General features: G+C 44.4%; 1 protein-coding gene across 2 annotated transcripts; it reads left to right on the forward strand.

The window, feature by feature from the left end:
* Positions 1–500: 500 nt before the first annotated feature.
* On the forward strand, positions 501–11,941 carry LOC103280958 (zinc finger protein 585A). 2 transcript variants are annotated; one of them, XM_008121425.3, is made up of 5 exons: positions 501–653; positions 4,306–5,272; positions 7,041–7,167; positions 8,162–8,305; positions 9,222–11,941. In XM_008121425.3, the coding sequence occupies exons 2-5, from the start codon at positions 4,472–4,474 to the stop codon at positions 11,255–11,257; spliced, it is 3,108 nt and encodes a 1,035-aa protein (XP_008119632.2). In that variant the 5' UTR covers positions 501–653; positions 4,306–4,471; the 3' UTR covers positions 11,258–11,941. The 2 variants fall into 2 exon arrangements, with proteins under 2 accessions (XP_008119632.2, XP_062829401.1); XM_062973331.1 differs by having other exon boundaries at positions 511–653; positions 4,309–5,272.
* The last annotated feature ends 1,307 nt before the right edge of the window (positions 11,942–13,248 follow it).

Consider the following 13,248-nt stretch of genomic DNA (forward strand, 5'->3'; position numbering starts at 1 on the left):
CTTGTAAAGGCTCAGGATTGTAGCACGAGATGCGTGTCTGTTCTTAAGGTGAAAAGCACATGTCTGCGTTTTAGATGGATTAGGAATCAGCTGTTTTTCCCTGTAATAGGCCTTTGCTTTCTGATTCTTCACTGTACACAAATGTTGTTACATGCACAAAACGATTAAAAAGATACATATTGTATAATATGACCCTTAGGCTATGTGTTTAATGTGGTGTTTAATGTTTAGACGTGGAATCCATCCCCAAGATCTCTCAATAAGCAAATAAAATATATTCCAAAATTGGGGGGGAAATATCCAAAATTGGAAACATTTCTGCTCCCAAGCATTTTGCATAAGGGATGCTCAACCTGCAGGGCTGAAGGCACGAAACCAGGAATCCGATGTGAGCAATGTGAGACCTCACAGGCTGGCTAAGGCTCTGGCTTGGTCCTTGATGGGTTAAAAGAGAAGGAACTGTGATGCCTAGAGAGGCCCAGGAAGATGAAAGGGGGAATCGGTGATTGTGACAAAAATCAGAGATGGGAGGGGAAAAAAAGTCAAAGTTCCTTCCTGTGTGAATTCCCATCAAAGGGAGATGAATGGAGGAGGGAGCTGGGAAGATGCTTCTTGCAGGCAAGCGAGGATGATACTGTGATGTGAGACCACAGGTAGGAGAAAGCACAACGCCCGGAGAGTGTGCGCAGTGAAAAAGCAGGGAAATCTAACGGGATGCTTCCCTGGCGGAGAGGCAGGCAGTGATGGGCAGAGCTTTCCCCACTGGAGTTATTATCCCTGTTGGATAACTCTTAAAGACATAATGGAGTCCCAATCAGGGAGCCAAGACACAGCCATAGTCTTTAAGAGAGGACTCTGTTTTAAAGAAAACAGTTAAGACAATTCCAAGATCAAGCTTGTGTATGTATGTGTGCACTTTCGAGTTGACATATCTGGATTTCAGCAAGGCCTTCGACAAGGTCCCCCATGACCTTCTGGCAAACAAACTAGTCACATGTGGGCTAGGCAAAACTATGGTTAGGTGGATCTGTAATTGGTTAAGTGACTGAACCCAAAGGGTGATTCTTCCCAATGCTTCCTCTTCATCCTGGAAAGAAGTGACAAGTGGAGTGCCAGAAGCAGGGTTCGGTCCTGGGCCCGGTTCTGTTCAACATCTATTAATGACTTAGATGAAGGGTTAGAAGGCATGCTTATCAAGTTTGCAGATGGGAGAGATAGCTAATACTCCAGAAGACAGGAGCAGAATTCAAAATGATCTTAACAGACTAGAGAGATGGGCCGAAACTAACAAATGAAGTTCAACAGGGACAAATGCAAGATACTCCACTTAGGCAGAAAAAATGAAATGCAAAGAGACAGAATGAGGGACAATGCCTGGCTCGACAGCAGTGCGTATGAAAAAGACCTTGGAGTCCTTGTGGGGAGGAAGGTGAACATGGGCCAACAATATCATGCCATGGCTAAAAAAGCCAATGGGATTTTGACCTGCATAAATAGGAGTCTAGTGTCTAGATCCAGGGAAGCCATGCTCCCCCTCTATTTTGCCTTGGTCAGACCACATCTGGAATCACACTGTGTCCAATTCTGGGCACTGCAATTGAAGGGAGATGTTGACAAGCTGGAATGTGTCCAGAGAAGGGTGACTCAAATGATCAAGGGTCTGGAGAACAAGCCCTATGAGGAGCGGCTTAAAGAGCTGGGCATGTTTAGCCTGCAGAAGAGATGGAGACATGATGATGGCCATGTATAAATATGTGAGGGGAAGTCATAGGGAGGAGGAAGCAGACTTGTTTTCTGCTGCCCTGGAGACTAGGACACCTGAACATGAGGAAGATCTTCCTCACTCTGAGAGCTGTTCAGCAGTGGAACTCTCTGCCCCAGAGTGTGGTGGAGGTTCCTTCTTTGCAGTCTTTTAAGCAGAGGCTGGATGGTCATCTGTTGGGGGTGCTTTGAATGCGATTTTCCTGATTCTTGGCAGAATGGGGTTGGACTGGATGGACCACATGGACTCTTCCAACTCTAGGATTCTATGTTGACCTCATGCATTTTGTTGGGTTTTCTTGGGATTCAGAGCTTCCAAGATGAGACAGGATTTGGCACATTTAAGGTATGACAACACCATTGTTAGGCCAGTCAAAAAGAAGCAAAAACACAATCTCTTCCTCTGGTATGATCTTACCCAAAAAAAGAAGTAGGGAAGGAAACGCTACATTGTTTCATCTTCAAGTCACATCAGACTGTCTTAAAATAGTCGGCCTTTCATATCCATCGACTAGATCTACAGATTCCATCATCCACAGCTTAGAATTTTTTTCAAATCCCCAAAGTCTGCTCTGATTTTGCCATTTTATATAAGAGACATTGTAATTACTATGCCAATTGGAGCCCCTCGTGGTGCAGTGGGTTAAACCCTTGAGCTGGCAGGGCTGCTGACTTGAAGGTTGGGTTGCTGACCTGAAGGTTGCCGGTTCAAATCCAACCCAGGGAGGGCGTGGATGAGCTCCCTCTATCAGCTCCAGCTCCATGCGGGGACATGATAGAAGCCTCCTGCAAGGATGGTAAAAACAACAAAACATCCGGGCATCCCCTGGGCAACGTCCTTGCAGACGGCCAATTCTCTCACATCAAAAGCGACCAACACGGGGAAAAAAACCTATGCCATTGGGACTTGAGCACCCACTGAACCAAACCTCAGTGGATACCAAGGGCCCACTGTATAACAGGAGAAAAAATTGGCAGTTTTTAAAATTGGGTTCATCAAATAGTTAAGACTTGGCCTTTGTTGGCATAAAATAAGAAGTATTCAGCTGTATGCAGATCTGTTTTAGTGAGCTTGATCAGTTTTCTCTATACAGATAATTTATCTTACCCATTACTAATTTATCTGAACTCCTAATTCTCAGACCTTATGATTAAAAATTTCTTTGTGTTGTTGAAGGCTTTCATGGCCAGAATCACTGGGTTGCTGTGAGTTTTCTGGGCTGTATGCCCATGTTCCAGAAGCATTCTCTCCTGACATTTCACCCACATCTAAGGCAGGCATCCTCAGAAGTTGTGAGGTCTGTTGGAAACTAGCCAAATGGGGTTTATTTACCTGTGGAAGGTCCAGGGTGGGAGAAAGAACTCTTGTCTGTTGGAGGCAAGTGTGAATGTTTCCATTGGCCACCTTGATTAGCATTTAATGGCCTTGCAGCTTCAAGGCCTGGCTGCTTCCTGCTTGGTGGATCCCTTGTTGGAAGGTGTTAGCTGCCCTGATTGTTTCATGCCTGGAATTCCCCTGTTTTCTGAGTGTTGTTCTTTATTTACTGTCCTGATTTTAGAGTTTTTTAATACTGGTAGCCAGATTTTGTTCATTTTCACGGTTTGCTCATTTCTGTTGAAATTATTCACATGCTTATGGATTTCAATGGTTTCTCTGTGTAATCTGACATGGTGGCTGTTAGAGTGGTCCAGCATTTTTGTGTTCGCAAATAATATGCTGTGTCCAGGTTAGTTCATCAAGGATTCTCCCAGGCAGGAAGCAGCCAAGCTTTGAAGCTGATAGCCAATTCAGTGCTAATCAAACTGGCCAATTGCAACATCCACACAAGAGTACTTCCTTCCCCCCTGGACATTATTCCATAGATATATAAACCCCACTTGCCTAGTTTCCAACAGACTTCACAACCTCTGAGGATACCAGTCATAGATGTGGGCAAAACATCAGGAGAGAATGCTTCTGGAACATGGCCATACCGCCCAGAAACTCACAGCAACCCAAAAGCTTATTTCTTCCAGGAAAACAGTTAATGCCTCCCAATTTCAGCCCACGAATTTTTCAGGGCTTTCTTAGGCCAAGATGAGTCAAATGTGGTTTTGCTAGTCCCTTCCTCCGAAATATTGCCTATAGCACCTGATATTTCTTTGCCGTCTCCCATCCAAGCATTAACCAGGGCTGACCCTGGTTGACATGACATTGGAGGTATACATGACCTTGGAGGTGTCTATGGACAACGCCGGCTCTTCGGCTTAGAAATGGAGATGAGCACCAACCCCCAGAGTCGGTCACGACTGAACTTAACGTAAGGGGAAAACCTCTACCTGGTTGAGATCCCTTTAGGAAAATGGTTCTCAACCTGTAGGTCTCCAGATGTTTTGGCCTATGACTCCCAGAAATCCCAGCCAGTTTACCAACTGTTAGGATTTCTGGGAGTTGAAGTCCCAAACATTTGGGGACCCACAGGTTGAGAACCACTGCACTAAACTATACTGGCTAATTAGTCAACCCGCCCAAAATTTGTAAGTCTTGTTTATCTTTCTTTACAGCAGAGAGAATATCTAGAGGGTCTACTTAACCATCTATTCTTCTAGAAGCACACCAAGTGACGCTCATAATCTCACACAGAAAGATATCCTGGATTTTTAAAAAGAAAAACTGGCGGAGAGACAACTGGGGACGAGAGTGACCCCAGATTAAGCAAATCCAGGAAGAATGGCCACCAAGGAAGGAATGCAGTCGGGCTTTGGCCTCCGGTTTCACGCAGAGCTAGAGCAAATGGTCCACCGACGTATTAAAACGGAGGAAGATGATCCATGGGACCCCCCACCAGGGACAGGACTGCAGGAAGCCCCTCACATTACCCATGTGGGGAGTATCCAAGGGTTCTTGCAAAAGCCACTTGTGGCTCAGGAAAGTGAAAACCGGCTCCATCAGTACTGGGAAAACCAGTGGCAGGACTTTCTGACAACGCTGGAATGCCCTCACTCGGAGTGGGAGCCACGAGTGCTCTGGGAAGACCCCGCGCCGTGGAACAACGCTAAAGCCTTCCTGGCCTCTTTCGAGCAAGTGGCCGAGGCCTGCCATTGGCCCCGAGAGGACTGGATGGTCTGTCTCCTGCCGGCCCTCCACGGGGAAGCCGAGCAGATATTTAGGAACCTGGATGCTCGAGACCGGATTGATTACGACAAAGTGAAGGGTGCCATCTTGCGAGGGGATGCCATCGCCCGGGAAAGGCAGCGCCAGAACTTCCGGCGTTTCTGCTACCAGGAGGACCAGGGGCCCCGAGGGGTCTGGAACCAACTCCAGAAGTTCTGCCACCAGTGGCTGAAAGTGGAGAGATGCACCAAGGAGCAGGTCCTGGAACTGATCATCCTGGAGCAGTTCATGGCCATTTTGCCCCTGGAGATGCAGAACTGGGTCTGGGAACACGGACCGGAGACCTGCTCCCAGGCGGTGGCCCTGGCTGAGGATTTCCTCCTGAGCCATCAAAGGGAGGACCATTGGGAAGAAGAGGTGAGAGCCAGAGGGCGGGATTGGATGGACACATGAAGCTACCAAGGGCTACTAAGCATCCCAAATACTCAGTAAGACCCTGTCTCTGCAGGGAAGGTCACAGAGGCATTGGTAACTGATTGCTTAGAGGAGCAATAGCCTCTCAGAATATGTTATGCTGTTTATTATCTCTTTTTAGGGGGCATGCTTTTAATTCTAGAGCCATGTTAGGGATTCCTCTTCTTCAGAAGAGGAAGGGGAGCAGGAAAGTGTTCATGAATCTGATGGTGAGTTGGAATCTGAGGAGGAGATTTTGCAAGTACCCACATTTCAGGAGAAACAAAAGGAAACAGACCAGAGACGTCGTTCAGCTAGAATAGCTGCCAGAAATGCAGCTGAGTAATTGGGACCTGCCCTAGCAGCTGTGAAGGGACTCAGGGCTATAAAGCAGAAGCAGGTGCAGCCAGCTCTTGCTGGTAACAAACTGACTCTTTGCTCCCCTTGTGATTGCTTCAAGTCTGCATCTGGGAAACTGCTTCTGAGGTTTTATTGCTGTTTCTTTGTCTGAAGTAAGACTGCTATTTGATTAGGGAATTTAACAAAAACTAAGAACTGCGTTTTCCCTAAGAATTCCTTGCTTCCTTTTGTATTATTCCACTGAGTGTGCTGTACTTTATGTTTTGCTGAAGTGAAGCAGTTTTCATTTACTTACCAGAGTGTTTTAAGGCTGTTCTTGAAAGACAAAACAGGACAAGCCAACCCTCTACATTTGCTAGGTTATGGGCCCAGGACACCATGAAAGTCGAATGATCGCAAATAAAGCTATTGCTGTTTTTTAACCTGAAGGGAACATTTCTCTTGGAATTTCCAGATCCTTCCCAAGAAGTCAAAAGATCACCATAGAATCACACTGGTGGACCTAGGCTCCTTCTACTTTGCCATATAATCCAGGTTATCAAAGCAGATAATGTGGATTATCTGCTTTGAACTAGATTATATGAATCTACACTGCCATACAATGCAGTTCAAAGCAGATAATCTGGATTTTAAATGGCAGTGTAGAAAGGGGCCCTAGAGATTTCTAGAGATAACATTTTGATCAAATAATCAATGCTCAAAAATTAAACCCACCTACATGGAGGATCAAGTACAGTTGAGTCTCACTTATCCAACATAAACGGGCCATCAGAACATTGGATAAGCAAAAATGTTGGATAATAAGGAGAGATTAAGGAAAAGCCTATTAAATGTCAAATTAAATTATGATTTTTCAAATTAATGACCAAAACAACAAATCGGCAGAAAAAGCAGTTCAATACACAGTAATGTTATGTAGTAATTAATGTATTTACAAATTTAGAACCAAAACATTGCAATGTATTGAAAACATTGACTATAAAAACATTGGCTACTAACAAATTGACTAAAAATAAAGATAGAGTGAGGCTCTACTGTATATGTATTCTATGTTATGCATTTAAAGTTGTATCTTTACAGTATTTGTAAACTGCCTTGAGTTCCATACTGGGGAAAGGTAGGTAAAGAAGAAGAGGAAGATGATATAGTAGTAGTAGTAGTAGAATTTTGACTGGTAAGGACTGGGAGGGGGGATGTGGAGTTTTAACCTCAGTTTCCAATGTTATTTGGCTGACTTAGGGGAGGGTTACATATGCCTCTTGGTCTGGGTCAGTAAATGGCCACTGGATGCTTGGTGGCCCTGCACATAGTACCTCTGAAACTTTTCCTTCAAAATCCTAACTTGAAAAGGACCTTAACTGTTTTCTTTTAGGATCTGGGACCAATTGAGGAAGTTGCTCTCAATTTCTCCGAGGATGAGGAGCCTCCATCGAATGGTGGACAAAAACAAGGCCCCAGACAGGACAAACAACTCTGCGGTGGAGATGCCGGGTCTTCAGGTAAGGATAACCTTTTTGAGATTTCCTTTATTTATTTTTTCATTTTTTTAAAACCTCAACCAGATGTATTCAAAATATTGACGCCTGTATCCACTCTGTGTGTGCATCTACACTGTAAAATTCATGCATATCACTTCAACTGCCATGGCTCTGCCAACGTAGCAGTTCAAAAGCATGCAATGTGAGTACATCAATAGGTACTGCCTTGGCGGGAAGTTAAAGGGCGCCCCATGCAGACATTCAGGCAACACAATTGGAGATATCTATGGACAACAGGCTATAATTTTACAAGGTCTTTAGCCTTCTCTGCCAAAGAGTGCTGGGACCTCACCAAACTATTATTATGTTTATATTTATGTTTATTTATATCCCGTATCTTCTCTCCACAAGGAGACCTAAAGTGGCTCCCAGGCTTCCATAGCATGGAGCCATTGCTCCCCATATATACCCATTACAACTTGTTTTTCTCACATAAGCCTGCAGAAGAATGTAACACTTCAGATCAAAGCTCATCTTAGTTCAATGCGCATCCTCTTCAGTCTGTTATACAATAATAATCCCACATTATCCCAATAATGGGCTCTATTTGCTCTGTCTTGCATATTATAAAGGATAGTACGATCAATGTATGTGAAATCTCATCAATGGGAACCATGAGGGCTGTTTATATTCAGAGGGTTTGTTTTTGCAAACACAGAGAGGGAAAATTAAAACATAAAGGAAGCTCCTTTTCTCACCTATATAGTAATAGAGGAGGAGTCTGGGTTTCTACGTGACCTGCTCAGTTTAAGGGAATTGAGATTTCATTGAGGGTTTATTCCTTTGCATTATGATTTCTATTCACAGTATAGTCCACAAAAGATGAGCAGGTTTCCTAAACAGTTGCCTGATATGGAAAGCAGGAGGTTGGACTAAATGTTTTGCTTGTCCAGTCCAGCAAGGTTCTTGCTCATATTTTTATTCTGTGTTTAATGTTTCCTCTTTGTTTCCGCAGGTGAAGAAGGGTGGGTGAGTAGCAATGAAGAGGAGCCATTCCAGTCAGAAACCTTAGACCCAGTCCATCAAAATAGGTCCTCAAGTCTAAGGAGTCCAGATCACCAGACTTTCCATTCTCATGAACAAGATGATGCTTCTGAAGGTTTGTACCAATCAAGAGAGGAGAGGAAAATAAGATAGGAGAGAAAACAGAAACATCTGAGTGGGTGAGGAAACCTTTCATGAGGCTAGAAACTGCAGAGAATTCAAAAAGATGATAGAAAAGGTGCATGGCAGGGTGATGAATGAAGCTTCAGAAAGAGCTCTGGACTTACTAAATGTGAAAAAAACAACATGTGTACCGTTTACAGTCTTGTACTTGCCGTATAAGTCAAAGGTAGGTTTTGTTGGGCTTATTAACAAAATGCCCTCCTCATAAATGCACAGCGGAGTAACTTATTAGCAGCAGCACGACCCAGCACCAGTAGCCAAAAGTGATAAAAAAACCAAAAACACACAGAGCAATGTTATCTCTTCCTTTGGAAGCTTTTCTTTATAGCAAAATAATATGGTTGCACTATTTATAAGAACAAGGTTTCCATAACACAAATAAAGTTCTTTATACTTTCTTATTTGCCTCCACGCTGGGCTTTTTTCTCATGAAGATAAACAGTTTCGCTCTCACAGAGCCTTCTGTCACAACAAACTTACACAGGAGCTTCACAGAGTAGCTCTACACATGAGGCCTTCAACCTGGGGCTTCTCTCACAGAAGCTTCTCACACCAAGCCTCCCTCATACTGAGGCCTACTCTCACTGAGGCTTTCTCTTACACTGAGGCCTACCTCAGACTGAGGCCTCTCTCACACTGAGGCTTACTAAGATACAGGCACACCTGCTTATATTGAACTGCAGCTTTTGTTGAGTCATTGCATCCACTTAACTCTTTCAGTGTTTGACTCAGGTGTTTTAGCTTGATTTTTTGACTGAAATTTCTAGACTTATATATGGATAGGTAGGGTAAAAGCTATGATGGCAAGGAAAGCTTCAATGTGGTCTCCCATTCTATTTCCCACCTAGGAAATTCAGAAGAAAAGAAGCCGCACAGATGTTCCGAATGTGGGAAAGCCTTCATTGCCAAAGCTCACCTTATTATTCATCAGAGAATCCATACTGGAGAGAAGCCCTTTCAGTGTCTGGCTTGTGGGAAAATGTTTGCTCAACGTTCTAACCTTACCGTTCATCAAAGAATTCATACCGGAGTGAAGCCGTTTCAGTGTTCCGACTGCGGAAAGAGTTTCTGTTCCAGCACCAACCTCACCAAACATCAGAGTATCCACGTAAAGGGGAACCCCTATAAGTGCTTAGCTTGTGGGAAAAGCTTCAAAATACACACTCACTTTCTTGCCCATAAGAGGATGCACGCTAAAAAGAAAACGCACAAATGTTCCAGCTGCGGCAAATGTTTCCTTGCCGCTTCACACCTGATCATTCACGAGCGAATCCATACTGGAGAGAAGCCTTACGAATGCTTGGAGTGCGGGAAATTGTTTAGTCAGAATGCTCACCTCACCGTTCATCAGCAAATCCACAAAAGAATCAAATCGTTTAAGTGCTCCAGTTGCGGAGAAATCTTTGCTTCCAGGGTGACACTTATACAACATCAAACAACTCACAGAAGAGGGAATCCCTATAAATGCTCGGATTGCGGGAAAACCTTCCGCGTGAACTCTCATCTCATTGCTCACAAGAGGAGCCACGCTGCCAAGAAACCAAACAAGTGCTCCTACTGTGGAAAATGTTTTTTTACCAAATCCTACTTTATCATTCACCAGAGGATCCACACTGGAGAGAGACCGTATAAATGCCTGACCTGTGGGAAATGCTTTAGACAGAGTTCACACCTGAATGCCCACAAACGAACCCACACAGGAGTCAAGCCTTTCCCGTGTTCTGTGTGTGGACGAGGCTTCAGCTCCACCAAAAATCTTATTAAACATCAACGAACTCACAAAGGAGAGGGCTTGTACATGTGCCCTGATTGTGGGAAGAGCTTCAAAGTCCATTCTCACCTTATTGCTCACGAGAAAATCCATGCCGTGAAGAAGCCTCATAAATGTTCGTACTGTGGGAAAGCCTTCATTGCCAATTCATACCTCATCATCCACCAGAGGATCCACACTGGAGAGAGACCATACAAATGCCGACTCTGTGGAAAGAGCTTTACACAGAGCTCACACCTGACCGTTCACGAAAGAACCCACATGGGCAAAAAGCCCTTCCAGTGTTCAGAGTGCGGGAAAAGCTTCAGAGCAAAGTCTCGCCTGATCGCTCACGAAAGAATCCATGAAGTGAAGAAACCCCATAAGTGTTCCTACTGCAGCAAATCCTTTGTTTTCAAATCGTACCTTATCATCCACGAGAGAATGCACACCGGCGAGAGGCCCTACAAATGCCCGGTCTGTGGCAAAAGCTTTAGCCAGAGCTCACATCTTAATGTTCACCGAAAAATCCACATGGAAAAGAAGCCGTTCCAGTGCTCTGAATGCGGGAAAAGCTTCCGAACAAGCTCTCAGCTCCTCGCCCATAAGAAAATCCACGCTGTAAGCCAACCACACAATAATAAGTGCTTGGATTGTGGGAAAACTTTCATTTCCAAATCGTACCTGATCATCCACCAGAGAATCCATACGGGGGAGAGACCCTACAAATGCGCAGCCTGCGGAAAATGCTTCAGTCAAAGTTCTCACCTCAGCGTCCATCAAAAAACCCACGAGGGAATGGCTCTATTTCAGTGCTCTCAATGCGGGGAAAACTTTGGTTCCCAGATGAAGCTTCTTAAGCACCAGAGAAACCACATGAAAGGGAGCATTTTTCCGTGCCTGGAGTGCGGGAAGTCCTTCGTCACCAAGTCGCAGCTCGTGATCCATCAAAGGAGCCACACCGGGGAGAGGCCCTATAAATGCTTGAATTGCGGGAAGGGGTTCAGCCAGAGCTCGAACCTGATTAGGCACCAAAGGATTCACTCAGGGGAGAACCCTTTCAGATGCTTGAACTGTGGGAAAAGCTTCTGTTCTGCTGAAAACCTTAGTAAACATCAGAGAATCCACACATAAACGAGTGGGATAATATTTGTGATCACAAGCTTGAGGAAGATTGTAGAACAGGCCTGGGCCAACTTGGGCCCTCCAGGTGTTTTGGACTTCAACTCACACAATTCCTAATAGCCAGTAGGAATTGTGGGAATTGAAGTCCAAAACACCTGGAGGACCAAGTTGGCCTATGCCTGCTGTAGAAGTATACCAATTCCATCCACAAATTCCATTTTATCATCCAGAGGGAATAATACAACATCACATTGCTGCTTTGAGATTCTCTGCCATCACACTCACCAAATTTCCTCGTCGTTGCAGAACTCATGGATGTGATGTTTAATAGAGATGCTTTGACACAAGCAAACCTGAAAAAGCATAGAAAGATCCGAAAGATCTGCAATCAAAATTTAAACCTATAGCACTGAGGATCAAATAGTTCAGTTGATTCATTTCTGACCTGAAGAGGAAAACTACTTAAACAGGCATTTCTGACTTTATTAAAAAAATTCTGACCAGAAGAGGAAAAAATAAAGGGAAACCGTTAGTATAGAAACCTCTTCCTAATAGTACTGCATGAGAGATAGTCTCTGTAAAAACATCCAGGTCGCCATCCTATTATATCTATATTTGCCTGATTATTAGCATAATGTGTCTGTTTCTTTTTGCTGTTATGAAAATTCTCTAATAAAACAATTTAAATCTGTTGTCGAAGGCTTTCATGGCCTGAATCATTGAGTTGCTGTTGAGTTTTCCGGGCTGCCTGGACATGCTCCAGAAGCATTCTCCCCTGACGTTTTGCCTGCATCTATGGCAGCCATCCTCTGTGGTTGTGAGGTCTGTTGGAAACCAGGCAAGTGGGGTTTATATATCTGTAGGATGTCCAGTGTGGGAGAAAGAACTCTTATCTGTTTGAGGCAAGTGTGAGTGTTGCAATTGATCCCCTTGATTAGCATTGAATAACCTTGCAGATTCAAAGCTTGGGTGCTTCCTGCCTGGGGGAATCCTTTATTACCTGTTAGCTGGCCCTGATGCTTGAAATGGTTGAACAGAAGCTCTCCAAAGCTTTAGGTGCTCTTATTATCTATTACAGGAAAAAACAGTTGATTCCTAATCAATCTAAAACACAGACATATGCTTTTCACCTTAAGAACAGACAAGCATCTCGAGCTCTGAGGATTACCTGGGAAAGAATCCCACTGGAGTATTGCAGCACAACAAAATACCTGGGAGTCACTCTGGACCATGCTCTGACTTATAAGAAGCCCTGCTTGACTATCAAGTAAAAAGTGGGCACTAGAAATAACATCATACAAAAGCTGACTGGCACAACCTGGGGATCACAACCAGACACAGTGAAGACGTCTGCCCTTGAGCTTTGCTACTCTGCTGCTGAGTACGCATGGCCAGAGTGCAATACATCTCACCACGTTAAAACAGTTGATGTGGCTCTCAATGAGTCATGCCGCATTATCACATGATGTCTACGCTCCACACTACTGGAAAAATTATACTTGGCTGGTATTGCACCACCTGACATCTGCTGGGAAGTAGCAGGCAATAATGAAAGGACCAAGGCAGTAACATCTCCGGACCATCCTCTATTTGGATATCAGCCAGCACGCCAACACATTAAATCAAGAAATAGTTTTCTAAGATCCACAGAGATATTCACAGCAAGCGAGAGTCCAAAAGTGGCAGGCTAAAACCCCGAACCCCAAGCCATGGCTGATACCGAATAAGAGACTCCCTCTTGGGCGCACAGAAGACTGGGTGACGTTGAAGGCGGTGAATAGGTTGCACTCTGGCACCTTGAGATGCAGAGCTAATCTTAAGAAATGGGGCCACAAAGTGGGTCCATGACATGCGAGTGTGGAGAAGAACAAATACCTCACAACCTCTGAGGATGCCTGCCATAGATGTGGGCGAAACGTCAGGAGAGAATACTTCTGGAACATGGCCACACAGCCCGAAAGACATACAACAACCCTGAAACCACAGACCACCTATTACAA

This window comes from Anolis carolinensis, chromosome 2, assembly GCF_035594765.1.
Source record: "Anolis carolinensis isolate JA03-04 chromosome 2, rAnoCar3.1.pri, whole genome shotgun sequence".
In the NCBI taxonomy this organism is placed as follows: Eukaryota; Metazoa; Chordata; class Lepidosauria; order Squamata; family Dactyloidae; genus Anolis; species Anolis carolinensis.